The sequence below is a fragment of the Ictalurus furcatus genome, chromosome 20, assembly GCF_023375685.1.
Source record: "Ictalurus furcatus strain D&B chromosome 20, Billie_1.0, whole genome shotgun sequence".
Lineage (NCBI taxonomy): Eukaryota > Metazoa > Chordata > Actinopteri > Siluriformes > Ictaluridae > Ictalurus > Ictalurus furcatus.
In genome coordinates, this window is record NC_071274.1 from 22,302,922 (window position 1) to 22,322,228 (window position 19,307).

Below are 19,307 nucleotides of genomic sequence, written 5' to 3' on the forward strand. Positions count from 1 at the left end.
CAAGAGAGAAAGAAAGAGGCTGGTGTTTATAGCTGCTATAGCATAAGTGAGAACAGGAACTTTCTCGGACGTTCCTTAACAGTAAACGTAGCTATAAACGGAAAAAAAAAACATTCTGTATTACGTGTCATTCTTTGATCAATTTTTTGTTTTTTAATGTAATTGGCAAATTTTTTTCCTTACTGTATTAGCGCTAATGCGAAGCGGAGAGTAAAGAAATAAACCATGATGCACCTTACATAAAAACAGCTTTATTTCTTTACAGGGTTGTACAAAAATAATAATAATAATAATAATAATAATAATAATAATAATAATAATAATATGCAAATACTGTGTAAAAACTAATAAATGTCTACTATAACTACTGTTGTACATTGGAGTATTTCCTCGAGAGCAGCTTTTCTTTAAAGGGAGAGTAAATAGCAACAAGGCGAGCGGTCAGTGTGATGATACACACATTGATTAGCTCGATTCTGACCCGGAACGTTTTATAACTCCTTTTAGAAACTCTTCACATCTTAAAAAATAAACATTAAAAAAGGCTTCTTTTTGAAAGGTTTTAGCATGTTGTTGTTGTTGTTGTTGTTGTTGTTTTAATCAAAGCTTTGCCGATTTCAAATAACAAATGAGGTGGGAATGAAGCAAATAAACATTATTATTATACACGTTAATAAATATATATCTATATATAATGGGTCAAAAAGACATCCTTATACACAAGAATGAATAAATAAATAACTTAGATGCAAAAATAAATATTGAACCTATGAAGCATACAGTAAATGCTAAGAGATGCACAGCATCCGTGTTGTAGCACAACGACAAAACGCATTGGAGTCGGTCGCAACGTTAATGACAGGTGTAACAGATGTAACAGGTAGAAATGCTAATCCTGGTGTCATGCTACTGCTGGTGTTACATCGCTGACCGGATCGGGATCAGTTCAGCCGTCAGCCGTCACATTAACACATTACAGCAATTTCCCACTTCTCCTAAATGTCGTCAGTCAGCCATGTTTGCTGTCTGACGTTTGTAAGGCAGCTACGAGGCTAATGTAGCTAAGTGCTAGCTAGAGTATTAACTGTAGAGCTGGGAAATACTTGAGTAACTGTACGTCGTTACTGTACTTAAGTACTCTTTGGGAAAATCTGTACTTTACTCAAGTAGTATTTAAAGAGAAAAACAACATAGGTTTTACTCTTTACATTTTCAGTTTGACGTACTTGTTGAAGAAAAAATCTCAAAAGCTAAGAGACTTTTTTTTTCTTAGTAAGATACTGTCCTAAAATCCACCGTTAAATCTAAAGACGTGTGTTGATTTAATGTTAAATTGACTGAATTAGCTTAGTTCAGTTTTATAAATGAGATTGATGAATTAGCTAGCTAGTTAAGCTTTGTAATTACCTTGATGAATTAGCTAGCTAGTTAAGCTTTGTAATCACCTTGATGACTTAGCTAGCTAGTTAAGCTTTGTAATTACCTTGATGACTTAGATAGCTAGTTAAGCTTTGTAATCACCTTGATGACTTAGATAGCTAGTTAAGCTTTGTTTTAGCTAGCTAGTTAGGTTTTGTTTTCACTGCGGATGTGCTTTAGCATTCTTTCAAACAGGATCATTAACATTAGCTCACAGCCGAGCCAAATTCTAACTTCGTCTAGATGTGAGTTAGCATAATATTTTCCTTAAGACATATTGCTTAGCGAACCAGTTAGTGTGGCTTATTGAATGCATAAACATGAACAATACCTCACCATTACAGAGACAGCCATCTTGGACAACTAGAACCCGCCTCCTAGACCCCTCCTAATCCTCTCCTACGACTCTGTCTCCTAATATGGATGGCAATGTAGTTAGAGTCTTAAATCTTAAAAAATAAAGTACAATTTAAAATTTGGAAATGGGTTTGTGCAGCATATGGATGTAAAGATGTAAAGATTTTGGGTGAATCAGCCTTCCATTCCTTGCTAGCTACTAAACATTAGCCTCATAGCTCAAGTGTAAAAGTAAAAACGCTGGACTTGATTGGGCGAAAGTTTAAGAAGGAAAGTCACGGCGATTTTTTTCTCTCCCCCCGACAAAGTAATCCTTTAAGCGTTTATAGACCTTTTCATCAGTTCCCTTAACAGTCCAGAGCTTTGTGTAGGCATGGTTTAATTCAGTATTGTAAGTTTATAAAATCATGTATAATAATAGCAGTTGTAATTTAGGCAGCATGTGATATGTTAACCTGAACGCCAAACAAATTACAATCCGCTTCTTCTCAAACAATATACAATGGTTTCACTCGGTATTGGCACGTATACACACTCAAAGCTCTGACATTCTTCAGTAACAAACGGACAAATGGAACATTCCATCTTATTATAGTCTCGCAAAGTTTCTTGCCAAGTTTCTCATGACTAGTTCTTGAGCAATCCATCAGCGTCCATCGTGGCGCCATCGTCTACCTTCCAAAGAACTTCTCCATGCCATGCTCCAACCTCGGGCGAGTCCGGCATCACTCTGGGCTTTTTCACTCCGGTTTTTGGGAATATAGAAGGCTGAATGCATACATGGTGCACATCACAGTAGCCTTGCTGTCTCCTTTCGCTGGAACAGCTTTCATCCCAGAACGCCTCCTATTCCTGTAATCCCGATTTCAGGAATCCGTATGGCTCCACGCTGCTACTCTTTCTCGAGGGGGATCGATTTCTTTTCTCCTCCTCCGACAGCGACTTAGCCCACGCACTTGCAATCCAAGGCCGAGACATTCTCGATGGTCCTCCACGTTGTGGACGTGTCCATGAAGGAGACGGACTTGTATGCCGTGGGTCGGCAGCAGGGTCTGGCGCTGACCCTGCGTGCCGTGCGTTTCGGCAGGCTGCCGTTGGTCAGCAGAGCCCGCAGCGCAGCGTCGTAGTTCCCCCGTGCACTCTGGCACAAACCCACGCAGAACTTAAAGAGCACGATCTCGTCCGAGTCGTAACCCATCCCCAGGTCCCTCACTCGCATCTCACGCCGCTCCAGGTGGCAGTCGCGGCTGCTCTGGCCCTGCCCCTCATCCTCGCCTTTCTCCTTCTCTTTCTTCTTCTTTTTCTTTTTCTTGCGCGAGCCCTTGGACTGAGCATCAGAGGCATCTGAGGAACGTGGGGAACGCTCCCACCGGGCTGGATGCTCCTCCTCTACTAGAACCGAGGGTTCTGAAAGACAAGAAACAATATCGTCACGTACTAGATCTAATCACTAAAATCAAAGAAACTTTTAAGATCAACTTTGCAAAAAAAAAAAAATCAGACAAGTACATTTCCAGCCGCCAAACGTAAACTTACCAAAAACGTTATGCCACGGAGAATAACCGTCTCCGTCTCCCATCTCCTCGTCTTCCTCGGGTAGGGCGTCAAACGGCTGCTCGTCCAGCATGGTCGTAACCAAACCCACTGCGTCCACGGGGTCTTCGCCAAACCCGGGCCTGTCTCCGACTACCAGGGGCAGCAGAGATACAAGCACCCATACCACCATCTGCATGAAAAGGAGTTCAGAAGTTCATGCATTCAGAATTTCAGCGGCAGCATCGGTATTATCTTGACGTTCTTGATCGTCCTTCTATCTACCTTCCAGTTTCTTCTTTGAAACGTGGCATCAGTGGCTGCAGATAACATTGCAAACAGTCCTCGTTTTGCTCGACCTCTCCTCCACCTTCTCCCACCTGCGCAGAGAAAACAAAAACATTGTGCAACCCTTTTCTGTCTCTAAACTTAGAGAGCGGCATGCAGGCGATGCATACACCTCCACGCATCCATGCATCAACATTTATAAACAAAGGCGTCCTGTTAATCAAGAGCACACTGCCTCTGGAAAGTGTGCTTACAATCACGGAGAGCGTGACCCCGTGCAGACATGCGGGTCCGACAAAGCTACAGCGTCCTGTAAATAAACCCCTCTCAGGGAAGTCCTGAGAAGCTCTCTAGGTTTGACGAGATTAGCTCTGTGTTAAAAGGAGGCATGCTGGGGGATTGTGGGTCTCCCAAAACCACATAGATACAGCTCGGTTGATAAGGCTTCCAAGCAATGCAGATGTTTACTGACTCACAGCGGCGTGTGAGTCACCAAGCTCGCACCACAGGCTTCTGATTTATATCAGGGTTGAAACGAGGCCGGCGAGGACCGGGCCGTTATTTACACGCCGAAGATGACTAATGGGTAAATTAGCAGAGCGTGTCACGCTTAGCCTCACGGACGATTTTTATAGAGAGACACGGTTGTCCGAGGACGACAGGATGATTTCTGGCCTGAACACTTTCCATTTTAAGGAGGATCAGAGACATGAAACATGGCCACCTGGATTGGGAGTCATCATGTCCCTATATTACACTGCACAAATCTGGACAAATTGTTGATGCTCTATTAATAATAATCCACATGAATGATCTCAAATCAGCTTTATATTCTTATGATGGGGGGGGGGGGGGGTTGTTTGTTTGTTTTGTAGTTGCATGGGTCATGCAGCAGGTGGCAGTATGTAATATGAGATTCATGTGGTCTCATTATCTGAGGCTCGTGGAAGCACAGCAATAAATACAGCCAGTACATTTGAACTTATTCTTTTGGAAGATACTTATCCAAAAAAAAAACAACAACAACATTCAAACACAGAACACATACAAGGTGAAGAAGAATAAGGTGAAAACGCTCAACAGGACACCGCTGAGAGGGTTTTTAACCTAAAAGACAAGATTTAACAGGGAGTACAATTTACATTTAGCAAAGAACGACAAAACAAAGAAACGTCTACACTCTTCCGTCAGTCTTCCTTCTATAGATTCTATAAATATGCAAATTAGGAACCTCAGCCAACTCCACATGACACACCCCCTTTCCTTTGGACAACAGTGTACTAACAAACGATATTTGAATACTGCAATCTGATAGGCTGTTCTGTTTTATGACAAAATCAAACATCACCAATCTGTATACTTTCCATTTAAAAAAAAAAAACACTTCAAACCACTGCTTGCTTAACTTTTTTTAAAAAAATTTTTTACCCAGACCTATGAAAGTATAATCATTAGAAACCCATTATATTAAGTCCAACGTTAAAATCTCTATAGAGTTCAAACGTGCACACGCCATGTCGCGCTGTTAACGGGAAATAATCAACGAAGGGGTGTTGCGATGAAGCGGAGTAACACCCCGAAGGCGAATATTTCTCTTGCCAGCGATTACAATTTGTATTATTTAAATATTTATCCATTTATAGTTACAAATAATGCTGTGGAACGTTGCTGAAGACAAAATGATAAGACGGGGGGAAAAAAAGTCACGCGTAAACTCCGCTGTCCGGAAGACGTCGGAAAAGTTACAGCTTTACCTCTGACTGTTACAGAGCGCCGACACTGGAGACTCCTTCCATACATGTCAATCGGAGAAACGTCTCCTTAAAGAAAACCTCGCCATATCGATGATTTATTTTGGATCTCTTTATTAATGTCCGCTGTATGTGAACGAGGTGTTACCATAGAAACGATAGCGCATTCATATAAACAACAGAGGTAATGTCAGAGAATATTTTGAGCAGTTGTATAAGCACTGGCTCTAATGCACTTCTGTCTGTTTGGGTTGTACACACACATGAATCTGCGCTCCCTGAAATCGTGCCGTGTTGAATCCGGAACAGCGCATTACATAAACACCTACCAACATCTACATGCTTCGGTCAACAACAACAACAACAAACAACAACAACAACCTCTTGTATGCATGCATCTGTTCAGCATATATAATCTCAACCGACCCCCCAGGTATCAATCCCTATCAGCACATCAGCCATGTCCAAAAGTCATTTCTCTGGATATGATAAATTTATTATCAATTAAACAATAGTCACGTCAGTCCTTTTTATTCAAGAATGCATTATTGAAACAAAATCTTTGTACACAGTCCAACCATTCTTCTCCATCAGCCACGGCGTGTGTTTAGTGCCTGTTTAGGTTCTTTAGTTTTGCACTGGAGCGACGAGGCTGATTTTGCTAACAAATCAGGAAAGCTTACTGCTACCCATTTTAGCATCATGCAAACTGCATGCCTAAATTGCTCTCTCTCTCTCTCTCTCACACACACACAGACACATACAAATTCACACACTCGCCTAAAACCTGTCATTTAGCTCAGTAACATCATAAAATATGTTTGTGTTTTATAAATAATACAAGTCAAACTGTTCCTTTAAAACTGTTTAGCTGTGTGAGAAATTCTTTTGATCTTATGACCAATTGATGTGTCGTTCATGAACAGGTCGACTCTTTGATTCGGCTCTTTTAGGTGAACCTCGAGAGCTGTAGACGGTAGATCTTTGTAGATATTGTCAACACCTTCAGTCTAATTTGATCAAAACACTTTTGAGTGAGTTGTGAACCTTTTTCCAACACATGAGCGGTTCGTCAGCGGTGCCGGTTGATGTTCCTTTTGTTAATTATCTAATAATTGCTGACTGTCCCCAGCAGCCATGTTCATGTAAGGGATAAACCACTCAGTGTTGTGCTGTTATTGTAAAATAATCAACAACTAGGGGTGGTGTGATGAAGCAGAGTTACCACCCCAAAGTTTCTTGTTTTCCTGTAACAGCATGTCCTAAAGTGTGTTAATTCTCTTATATCATCAATTTTCCAACATTATGTTATTATCAGATTTAGTACAAAATGAACCATCTGGGAGCCGTAAGAGTCGACTCTTATCGGTGAACCGAGCCAAATGATCCGACTCGCTGAAAATAGCTGGTATTCCCATCACTACTAATCACTAACACTCGATACTGAGTCAGTGGGCTCTGGAACGAGTTATAGACTTCTACATCTATAGTCGTTTATAGTCGGCTTTCAGTCAATAGGAGCATGCTGTTTTGATGTTAAGAATAAGTTAGATGAGATAATTTAGAAAAATAAAAACAGTTGTACGGTGCGATGGACTGGCATCTCTTCCGGGGTGTAATCCTGAGTCGCACCCAGTGTTCCCGGGATAGGATCCGGATCTGGAATGATGTGACTGCAGATTGGTTGGTGTTTAGGTCTGCTGGGACTGTACAGGTCATTTTGTATTCTCTCTCTCTCTCTCTCTCTCCCTCAGGACTTCCTGTAAGCTAAACTCTCATGCTGCTGGAGAGTTCAAAGTTCATGACATGAGCAGCGTCTGCTTCCCAAACACACTGCAGGACACAAATGAGGTTTATGAGGCAAGAAATTCCTGCAGGCAGGACAATTACCTTCTGATTGTCTCATGAAATTCACATTCTTAGGTTCATGTGACAATAATTAAGGGAAATTTGTTTATAAATGTTAGCTGTTGGGTTTTTTTTTCCCTTGAAATTTCACTTGAAGAGTAATAAATAAATAAAATGAAAGTGCAGTAAATTAGGTTAGTTTCACCTTGAGGCCAACCTCCATTCTGTTTTCATTATTTTGTTGTGCAAGCACCAATCACATCCCGTTCTGTCCCTAAGCTATCTCTGATTGGCTGGAGTGTGAAGCTAAGTAGAATGGAGTTTTGCATAAAAACTAAGAACAATATTGAAATGTTTAGGAATAAATAACATTAATAACACAAAGGAAATATCGATACTGGTTAAATTTCGATTATGGTCTTGCACTGTCATACATTTTGATCATCTGTGATCTTAGGACAGTTTGTATTAATGATTTATCTCGTTATAAATGGTTGAGGGCTGAGATTGGGATTCGTGTGAGTCGGGATAAATATAAATCCAGTTATCATATTTTTATAAGCTTAGCCAGTGTTGTGCTACTAGATTCGGGTCGTTACGCTGCCAGTTACATGCCGCCCGAGGCTTCTTGGCTCTCCGTCATTCACAAAATATGTTGAGAGTCGACTCTGTGAAGTGTGCAAAGCATCAAAAAATCAGCAGTGCAGGACTCGAGAAGTTTCCACCAGAATTCCAGATCAAACGTTCCAGTTCGCTCCAGCCTTAAAGCCCAGGAACAGTGTTTCATTCCTTCGTTCTCCGCAATGCTTGTGCACCTGGTAGTGTTTTAGAAGCACCTCAGTGCTCCTCGTGTATCAGAGCTTTTCACATGCGAGTGTGTCTGTGCCCGTGGGGTCGATCCATGCGGCCCTGATCATGAAGAGCTCCAGAGAGAGTGTCTGTGATGGCCTCTGCGCTGATTAAAGCCTCGCTCGGCCAGTTCCACTCCGGCACTTCCCTCCGCCCTCAGGCTCAAACCTGGTAGGAAAAAAACAGGAAAGCAGGACCGCCACATGATCGTGACAAATATGGGCACGAAGCCTGGTACCAGGGCGAAGGATGCAAATGAGTCTGAGAGTATTGGGCACTTTTTCCACTCCGCTATTGGTAGAGCTGGGAAATCATATATAAAAGCTCATGGGATACTATTGTTAGTCACGTCGTGACACACATGATGTTCCTTTCCAAACAATGCAAAACGATGCAAAAATGTTTAAGGTGAGGTCTGAATGTGTGGAACCACTCACGCTCCTTTGGAGCTCAGGACGTTAAGAGCCAAATTACTGAAATGAGCAAATGGCTTATACTGAAATACTGAATACAAATAAGATCACATACTCAAACACTCAAACATAGACAAATGGACAAATATACAAATAGTCAAATAGTGTTATTCGCAAACAGTCAAGTGGTCACGTACTCAAATACTCTACCTGCTTATTCTCAAACAGTCAAACAGTCAGGCATTCAGATACTCAAATACTCAATCATTAAACTGCTTCTACTCAAACAGTCGATATGCAAATACTCAAATTGCGTATACTCAAATGTTCACCATTCGTCTTCAGTAAGCACGTTATCCTGGTCTGGGTGGCGGTGGATCCCAGGAGCAGAGTACGTGAGGGGGGAATACATCCTGGATTGGCTGCCAGTTCATTGCCAGGCACCATACACAACATTCACACATTTGTCCAAACCTAGGGTCAATTTTGCATAGCCAATCCTCCGACTGGAGGAAACCCACACGGACATGTGGAGAACATGTGAAACTCCACCCAGAATAACACGAGCTCAGAATCCTGGACTCGAAGAGCGATGAGGCTGCACTTACGCTACACGCTTACACTCAAACGGTCAAATACTCAAACTGCTACAGTTCTGCGCACACCTCTAAACCAGGATGTCTGGTCATCACCTACAGAGTACAAATGATGGAAAAAGAGCGAGGTCTGCATTCTTTCATTGCACCTCGCTCAGCCGCTGCCATTAGAGGTGTTTCATGTGCCAGCTCTACCTGTCAGAAAAGACGAGGTGTCTCAGAGTGGGATCGGCCGTCCTAAATCAGCCGAGCAATAAAAACGCACCTGGCTCGAGCCTGATCGCTGCCAGACATGCTTTCATCGGAGGGTGCGAACTCCAGCCTGCACATGTATGAGTACGGACTGATATATTTACTGTATCGGTGCTTGCACTGCTTCATCAACGTCAGTCGTCACTCAGAGAGAGTTTTAGCGAGCGTGTGAAGTGTAGAACTTCCCTCTCTTTCGTGCACTTCCTCAGTTTACGAGGGTCCGTATTTTGACCTCGTTCAGACGTCTAAAGTGTCAATTCCACTACACGCTGAAGTGCTCGTGGTGCAAAATCCTCGGCTAATGGTGGCATGTCCGCTAGCGTGAAATCCGAGCGTATAATTTAATAATCCCTCTCAGGGAGAAAGCAGGATCTCATTACTGTCAGATCCGAGTCGCTGCAGAGTTTCAGCGGCGGTGAACGCTGCCAGGAAGACGATTTAGCGCTCTAAATCCTGCACGTTTTCCTGTTCTGCTTCTTTTTCCCCCCCCGCTACGACAGTAGAGTGCATGGAAGATGTGTATTCATCATGTTGGTGAACAGACAGTAAAGATAATCAGTCATTAACTGTGTTTATTAAAGCACTCAGAAACCTGATGGTTTGTTCTGATTACATAGATTGATTTAAACCGAGTTCAGTTTTCACTTCCGAGCGAAATTCATTGAGACTAAGTCAGTAAATGTGCATATTTGGAGGCGGAGCCATGTATAAACTCAGTTTGTGATGTCACAAAAATGATCAAAGGCTTGAACATGTCGTCGATTTTGGCTGATGTTAAATAAATCACTGAGAAAACGGCGATGCTAAACAACTGAAATTCCACTTGTGTCAACCTACTACAAATACAAGCTAGTTTCCTAGCAGTTAGCCAGACTAATAGCTAACCTCGGTAATGTTAGATGACATAACATTAGTGATAAACACAGTCGTGGTGGTTGTATTGTGACATGATGGGATACTGATGCATAACGGAGGAAAAACTGAGACTCGGATACTCGTCTTGACGCGTGGTAAACGCAGGCTAACTTAGCTAGTTAACTATCCAGCAAGCTAACCTAGCTATTGCTCATTTACTTAATCTTACTGATTGGCACATTCGTTGTGTTATCGTGCCCGATAAATAATTTGCTACGAACATGACAGTTCATGACAAAGTAAGACTCCGCTAACCTGTGGTGAATGCAAGCTAGCTTGCTAGTAGTTAACTAGCAGGCTAGCAAACATAGCCAATGCTAGTCATGAACTAAATCTGGGTTGTTATTGTAGTTATATTTTGACCGAATTGATTAAATTAAAAATAAAAATGCTTGTGTATGACTCATATTAGCTAGTTAAGTACCCGGCTATCTTCGTGACATGGCATGAGGATAACAATGGGTTTTCTAACTTGAGTATGGTGCATTTTTTAAAATTTTTATACTATATCCTGGTATTTTCTGGTATAAAGATGTAAACTGTTTTTAGTTGTTTCATGGACATAATTTTTCAGTGGTTCCAGCATTAAAATGTTCAAGTGTAAATGTTTAAACGTCAAGTCTTAGATATTTTCTTGCACGTGCCTCGATCGGCCCCTTTATATAATGATGCAGCTAAATCCAGGCCAAACCGATGAAGCAGCCAGCAGTGTTACTCCACACCGACACACACACACACACACACACACACACACACACACAGATTCCTCAAGTTGAGTGTTTGCACTACAACTCAGCAGTTTGGAGTTTGGCCTTTTATTTTTGCCACTCAAATGCAGCGGCCGCTGTTTGCATTCCACACCGTGCGGCTGCCAAATCTGGCCACTTCCTCTCACTGCCACATCCTCTGTTGCAGACCACACACACACACACACACACACACACACACACACACACACACAGTGTAGGAGAAGATCCTACATACTGTACATACACACACATGCAAATTTGTCATGTGACTAATGGAAACGTAGGACATATTGTATACACTATATACATGCACTGCCTCTGTGGCATTTTTTTAAACACCCTATATATTTATATATAACTTTAAATGAACTCTAAAATATCAAATCTACCCATAAGTGAATGTGACTTTATCTCAATTTAATCTAATCTGACCAAAATCATTATCACTCTAACCGCTAATTTGGTATCAATACGGCCCCTTGGCTCCGCCTCCCAAGGTTTAATTATAATTGCAATATTATCAACTGCCGTGGATGATAATATGATTATTTATCCATAACTGCAGGTACCGAAGTGTTTTATTCCTCTTATATCACAGAAGTTTGACAGCAATGCTCAGTTTTTATTTTATTATTAGAATTATTTATTTTTAGAAGGAAAAGTTGTACTTTTTAATCCGTTTACAGTTACATTTAATGTTGCGAAATGTCCGTGAATAAAAAAATAAAATAAAATAACACACACAACTTCTCGTGTTACTGAGAAACCGCAAAGAGGCGTAAACTCCTCTGTCCTGAAGATGTCCGAAAACTTCAAAGTTACAGCTTTACCTCGGACTGTTACAAAGTGCCGACACTGGAGACTCCTTCCATCGATGTTACATCAACGACTCGAAATTGTGTAACACAATTTACAATTACACAGCTTTTTCACGTGGAGCATCCACCGTGTACAGTACGCCGCTTTATATCGCTTTAGAACGAGCGCGTTCATATAAATCTGCACTACAAATCGCTGCTTTTATAACAACGACGTGCGGTTTTGAATCGCTTGATTGCTCTGCACCACAAAAACTGCATTTGAAGGATGACTAAAAGTGCTGAAACGAATAAAAAGCAAACACGCAGCCGTATTTCGCAAGATGCGACGGGGAGGAAAGGAATTTACTACTACAAAATCCCAAATCTCTCGTCTCTACACATATCCAGTCAGAGATCGGGTTTGTTTAACGCCCGGGTCCTGTTGCTCTTGAACGCCATCCTGAGCAAACAGTTTTAGCAGCTTCATCGAAGTGGCTTCGCCTCTCGCTATGATAACCAAATACAGCCCGTGATTAAACGCATTTCAGGAGGGAATGACAGAAAGGGAACACTTGGGTGAGCGAGTCCTTAAATGGGAATAAATTAAAGGGGGAGAGGGGCAACGGAGGAGATACAGTTTCACTCCAGAGGATTCGTCTGAACAGCCACAGAGTCCTTGACAGAAAAAAAAAAAAAAAAGACCGAAGATGGAGCTTTATTAATAAACAGTCTATAAAAAAAACGAATCCCGAGGAGCAAAGATCCAAATCACAGAGTTGAAAAATATGAAAATGTTGAAATCAGTATGGAAAGATGTTATGCTGTCATGGTCTACATCATGATGAAAACATTTTAACACACCGCTAACTTTTCACACCGCTCCTCTCAACAAAACAGGCTGTTTGGGCCACCTGAACGCACAACTGAGCATGTTCCAATCATGACTAAGCAAAAGTCATCCTCCCATCCAGCGTCTCTACCTTTCCAGATGAATCCTCAGGTCATTACACCCTGACGGCCTGGACAGCGTATAGCTTGTGTACTCTAGCTCACGTCTCATTTGTTCAAATTAAGCTCAGGGTAGAGGGGGAAAAAAGGGCAGCCATTAGTGCGTCTGGATGAACAAACGGCATTCAAAGAGTTTCCATGTCCTGGCCGAGCCGTTCAAAGGGCCCGACGGCACCATGATTAATGCATCTGACCTGGCAATTGCAGAAGAATACGGCTTATTGTATTAAACAACCACTTCCAGCCACAAAAAAAAAAAAAAAAAGCGCTGGTGTGCGATAAACCTATTTAACGTTCAAAAATCGGAGAGAAAAAAATAAAAGAATAAAAGGATCTGGTGGGAGATGATCCGATAAAGAGAAAAAAGGTAATAGCATCGTTCATCTGGGTGAACGGGTGAGAATCCAGACAGGAGGGGGAAAAAATGAAACAAACAGAATCAAGAAAAGCAAGTCAAGCGAGAGAGAAACACGGTCCCGTTCACCTTTTGAGAGCTTTTCTGGAAGCTTTTTTGTGAGATATTTGAGGCGCTGGCGTTTAAACAGATCCAGACTCCGGACTGCCCCATTGCCCTGTGGCACTCTTACTCCGGCTGTGGCACAATCAGGGCTAATTACCCAGCGGTGTCAAAGGCTAAGCTTACAGGGACAATTTTGTGGCTAAAACCGGGCTGGAAGGACAATTACGCCGCATTTTGCGGTCAGCGAGAGAAGGTGAAGGGGTGTATCAAAACGAATGGGTCATGCTCTTTTGTCGTGAGACGGAATGAGTTCCAAGTTTTCAAGTGGCACCGGTTTACCGTCACGTTACACGTTCCGTCCGGTCAAAAGTCTCGATACGCAGCATAAAAGCGGAGGCAGTGTGTCTAAGCTTTACGGCGGGAAGTACAAGGCATTTCGACATGTTTCGTGGGTTCATCTTTGTGTTGTGAACAAGATTAAAGTGTCGTAACCCAGCTCTAGACATCCACGAGTAAACGTTTCCCAGCTCGCGTGGACAGAGGGTCTTTTAGACTGTTGCGTTGACCCCTAGTAAGGTTGGCGCCTAGGTCAGCTGAGGTCAACGTGTGTGCACTTTTAAGGCAAAGTAACAGGACACTGCCAGTTAAGTGTTGGTCTTTCACACACTCATGCTTGCGAATTTGTAAGAATTCGTAACGGATATCTAAAGCGGTTAAAGTTAAAAAACGCTCCGGCGTTTTTCCCGAAACTTTCCCCGGATAACGTCTATCCACAGTCTAGGTATCATACGTGCGACTAACACGGAGGAGAATTTTAACACTGTTACAACAATATAAAGCGCATTCAAACCTAACATTTATTGTAGTTGCGGTTACTTACATTTTCCAGAAGGTTCTGTGCTATAGCTATGACCCGTGGTAACATAAAGACAAGTTCCAGCTCTAAAAGCATCCATTATACAGACTTAGAGCTTTAAAAAAACAAAACAAAACAGAAAAACAAACACCTTTGACTGAAGAATTAACATCCTTCCACGAAGCTCGACAACTGCCCTTAGACTTCCATTATAAGTGAGTCTGGAGTACACATGGTTTTTTTTTGTTTTTTTTCCAGGACATTAAAACGTGTTGAAATTCTTGTCTGTGATAATCACACGTAACGTTACACGTGCAGTGAATAAAGATTAGGTTGAAAAACCCTGGAGTATTCCTTTAATAACACGTTTGGTGCGTTAACATATCAACAGCTTTTTAAATTGTAAAAGCATATAGATCACATTGTACAACAGACCCCACAGTGACGTAGCAGTTTTGAGCAATTTTCGTCTGACGTCCAGATGGTAACGATATTCTTGCGCATCTTTGCACACTCCCCCCGCCCTTTCACACTCTCTCTGTGTCACGCACACACTCATGAACCTTCTCCCACCATCTCTTTCACTATCGCCTGGCCATTAAACATCGTCGCCGCTGACAGGTTTATGCGGTCCGAAACATATACAACAACTCGGATCTCACGACTCGGGATGGAGATTCACGCCAAAGGCACGCCATTAAGAAGTTTAAAACACACTCATCACCATTAGAGGAAGGTCTTTTCCAACCGCACTGCTGGACTGAGCAGATTTGTGAAAAAAGGAGACGGAAGAACATTCGTATATCAGATTTTAAATCAGGAAACGCTGATGCAGAGCATAGGCTAGTTAACGATTGAAGCTAGCTAGCTAGCAAAGAGCTACACAACAAGCTATCTAAAAACACAGTGAGAGTGGAAACGACAAAAATATCCAGAATAAAATTCGGTAAATTAGCTGACATTCGAGACAAAACCATCCAGAAACAAGAGACAATCATCTGGAATATCAACATTTTCATCAACATGTTGGTAAATTAGCTGAACATTTTGTTAGCTAGCAAATAGCTGTAAAAACAGACAACGTAAAAACACAGAGATAGTGGAACCAAGACCAGACCATCGGGAATGTCAACGTTTTCCTCAGAAACAATGGTAAATTAGCTGAAAATTTAATTTGTTAACTAGCAAGGAGCTTTGATACAGCCGATGTGAAAGGACATTGATGGCTGTTTGTTAGCTAGCAAAATTGTCGGCTAATTTTGCAAAATTTCTGAAAGAATCTTGGCAGACGATGTAAAATCGTTATGACAGTGGAACCAAATCAACAGAAAACGTGAAAAGACAGTGGCAGTGGAAACAAGACAAAACAACTTGGTTAATATCAGCATTTTCCTCAGACGTGTTGGTAAATTAGCTTAGCATTTAGCTAGCTAGCAATCAGCTGTTCAGATAGTCTTTTATACAGACAATGTGACATCCCAACGAGAGCCGAAACAAGTCAAAAACACCCAACTTTTTCCTCAGAAATGTTGGTAAATTAGCTGAAAATTTAGCTAGCTAGCTAGCAACCAGCTAGGAGGCAAAGTAAAAACACATTGATAGCCGTTTCCAAGCTGGCTAAATTGTCTGGATGTTTTTGTCACACAATGTACAATACAATAACACAGTAAACAGACCAAAACAAATGTGAAATATCAATATTTTGTCTTAGACGTGTTGGTAAATTACCCGACAATTTAGCAAGGTAGCAAAAAAGAGTAAAAACAGACAATGTAAAAACACAGTAACAGTGGAAACAAGACAAAACCATCTGGAATACCAACATTTTCCACAGAACTGTTGGTAAATTACTAAGAAAAGACACTGTAGAGCTCAAATTTCACTGCAATTATCAAATGCTAAGCCAATATGGATTTTGCCATATTGTGAAAGTTACATAAAAAAGAACTCGGAGGTATCGCTGTCATAAAATACAAACTTCCAAAGTCTGCATGCTCAGAATTAATGTATCAGGGGTTTTATTTAGTCTCTAAAACAGCCCTTTAGCACCTCCCGTGTAGTTTAGTGTTTGTCCCGTTAGTGTTGTAGTTCAGTCCTGTATTCTTCCTGATCTTAATCCTTCTGAAAAATATCTCGAGGTCCATTTTTTCAAGCAAGAAGCCATTAGAAAAAAAACCCCCCAGTGTTTGTTACTTAAACAGTTTACGTTACAAGGAGTTTTTGCTTAAACATTACCGCTACGATAATGCTGATTCATGTTAGCATCACGCTAACCGTAGCGTACCTTAACCACAGCATTTCCGTAACTGCTAAACAGCGTACGTTCCGGAACAAACGGTATTAAACGGCCGAACGTTTCTTTGTGGTACGGGTCGCCAAAAAGGCGTCTCGTAATCCCGAAAACACGTAAAGATTTCCTCATGTGACGTCCATCAAATAAATCTCGGTCGGCGAGTCGGCCAGTCAGAAACACGAGGGTCTTGTTAGCTCGAAGGGATTCGAAGGGAAGACGGCGTCCGTTTGAAAAAGATGCCGAGAAGAAGAGAAGAGTAGATGTTGTGACGAGCATGAAGAAGAAGAAGAAGAAGAAGGAAAAAAAAAAAAAGAAATCAAATACAAATACGTAACGGGCGTGCGATCGTCTCGGCACTCGGCCGCTTGCGAAACGCGTACCCTCGACCGCGGTCACAGAACACATCTGCAGATTGCGATCGTCTGCTTTGAAGTCCAGCCTGAACCTTTCTACCATTTACATCAGGCTAATTACAAAAATAGAGTTTGGACCAGATTGCTGCGTTATCGAGTGAATTCGTTCAAACCACGAGCGTCTGAAAGATCCGAGTTAACATCTCAAAAGATTTCGAGATTTCTGATAAAAGGCCGATGTTTTATTTTCGCTCCAACACTAATATAACTCGTGATAACTGATCCGAACAACCTCACGTACTGGAGCCCTTTCTGATTCATCAGAGGACGTTGGAGCTACACGGCGAACCGCCCTGTGTTGAACCAAGTCATCATTAACACCTAATTTAACGCCTAAAACTACACAAAGGAACACAATCAGTGCATTACTTTTATCCAATTCGATGCCCACAATTCTCACAACCCTTACAGATAAAGCGTATGAAGCTGACGGGTTGTGCGATATACAGTTCGGTCAGGTTTCTGACTCGAACACGAGTCTAAAGGCTTTAATTCAACACTTCTAGGCTCAAAGCGGAATCTTCGAGTCAGGGTAAAATGTCCAGCGTCCAGAGACGCACTCTAAACCCGCACGTGCCGGTCCGGTGCTCCACAGCCATTTCCATTTTAAACAGGAGGTATTTTAAACACATGCTTAAGGTTTAAAGATGCCTTCATGAAGGAAAGCTGCAGGTTAAAAATGTTCTTTTAAAAAGAAAAGAGTTTTTCTTTTAACCACTCACGTCACGAGCCTCTACTTTTTTTTTTTTATTTATTCTTCTCCCCCTGGCACTTCTACAAAGAGCACGCTCTCTACACCCATACTGCATCGATCCACGTTTAACTAGACGCCTATGAGCACTAATTCTTCGCCATGAGGTGTTCATTCACCACTCCAGGAGAACACCGTGACGTCCGTCAGCTTTTCGGTCACCTCTAGAATCTACTCCAGACAGATGCATTGATATTGGGACACTTGAATAAAAATTCTGACCAAAGTGCTGAATGTAAAAAGGAATAAAATACAATGCAATTACAGTAAAAATAAATAAATAAATAAATAAGCACACAAATGAGTCTGCCACACACCCACACACACACACACACACACACCACACACCCACACACACACCACACACCCACACACACACCTGGTGCACTGTCAGAAATAAATAATTTAAAAAAATCACCTGTACTTTTACTTTCATCTATACTTGGAAGCTTTCAGCTGGGAAATCTTTCACTGGAGGTCTGTGAAGTACTGAAGGTATAAAGGATGCATGCTTGTAGCACCACATCAGACATCAGCAACAAGGACAAGTACAGATGGAACCTTTATTTCTAGGAAATAATTCAGTGCTGTACATGATAATAACTCCACTCACCCCTCAACTTATTATTATTATTATTATTATTATTATTATTATTATTATTATTATAATATAAAACGCACAGCCAACCTCCTCTCACTCTATACTGTGTGTTAATTCAACAGTGTGGAATTTAATTCTACACTTTCTGACAGCTCTGGACTCTGTGCAGCCCCGCACGCGCTCCGCTTGAATCCTGCGTCACGCACTGAGTTTTATTCTAGTGACGGGTAATAACGGGGTTATAACTCTCTCTCTCTCTCTCTCTCTCTCTCTCTCTCTCTCACACACACACACACACACACACACGCACACGCCAGCCCCAACACAGTCAGGAATAAAGAGAAATCCGAGCTAAAGAAAGTTAATAAAATGGATAAAGAAGTAAAAGCGCGTTACCGGTGAGGCGCCGATTCACTCCGCTCCTCATGTCCCAAAGGTTAAACACACACACACACACACACACACACTCTCTCTCTCTCTCTTTCTCTCTCTCTCTCTCTCTCACACTCACTCACACACACACACACACACACACACACAGGCAGTCCTCCAGCTCCTTCACGCCGACTTCATCATCCTCACACGCTTAACTCTCTCCGGAGTGTGTGTGTGCGCGCGCGTGTGAGAGAGTGTGTGAGCGCGCGCGCTTGTGTGTGTGTGTATTCTCCGCTTAAGCAGCGGCAAAAAAAAAAACTCTTCAAAGGATTTAATGTGCAGGGAGGCACCTCCCTCTGTAGCCGTGCCTCTTTTACACACACACACACACACACACACACACACACACAATAATAATAGTAGCATAAATAATAATAATAATAATAGTAAAAAATAAAATGAATAATAATAATAATAATAATAATAAGGCAAATTTCAGTTTTATATTATTTAGTAGTGAACATATAATAAACATATATACAAAATATATTACACACACAGTGCTGTGAAAATGTATTTGCCCCCATCCTGATTTCTTCTGTTTTTATGTACATCTTACTAAATTGTTTCAGAAATTAAAACAACATCTAAGATAAAAGCAAGGCAAACTGAGTAAACACTAAATACAGTTTTTAAAGGATAATGTTATTTATCGAAGCAAAAAAGCTACTCAATACCAACCGGGCCTGTGTGAAAATGTATTTGCTCCCCGTAGTTACT

General features: G+C 41.6%; 1 protein-coding gene across 1 annotated transcript; it reads right to left on the bottom strand.

Annotated features, from left to right (window-relative positions):
- Positions 1-2,102: 2,102 nt before the first annotated feature.
- Positions 2,103-18,900, bottom strand: LOC128624370 (uncharacterized). Its single transcript, XM_053651971.1, has 4 exons — positions 18,549-18,900; positions 3,595-3,689; positions 3,313-3,502; positions 2,103-3,183 (listed from the first exon to the last, which is right to left on the bottom strand). Exons 1-4 carry the CDS (start codon positions 18,577-18,579, stop codon positions 2,720-2,722), a joined length of 780 nt encoding a protein of 259 aa, XP_053507946.1. The 5' UTR covers positions 18,580-18,900; the 3' UTR covers positions 2,103-2,719.
- Between the last annotated feature and the right edge of the window lie 407 nt (positions 18,901-19,307).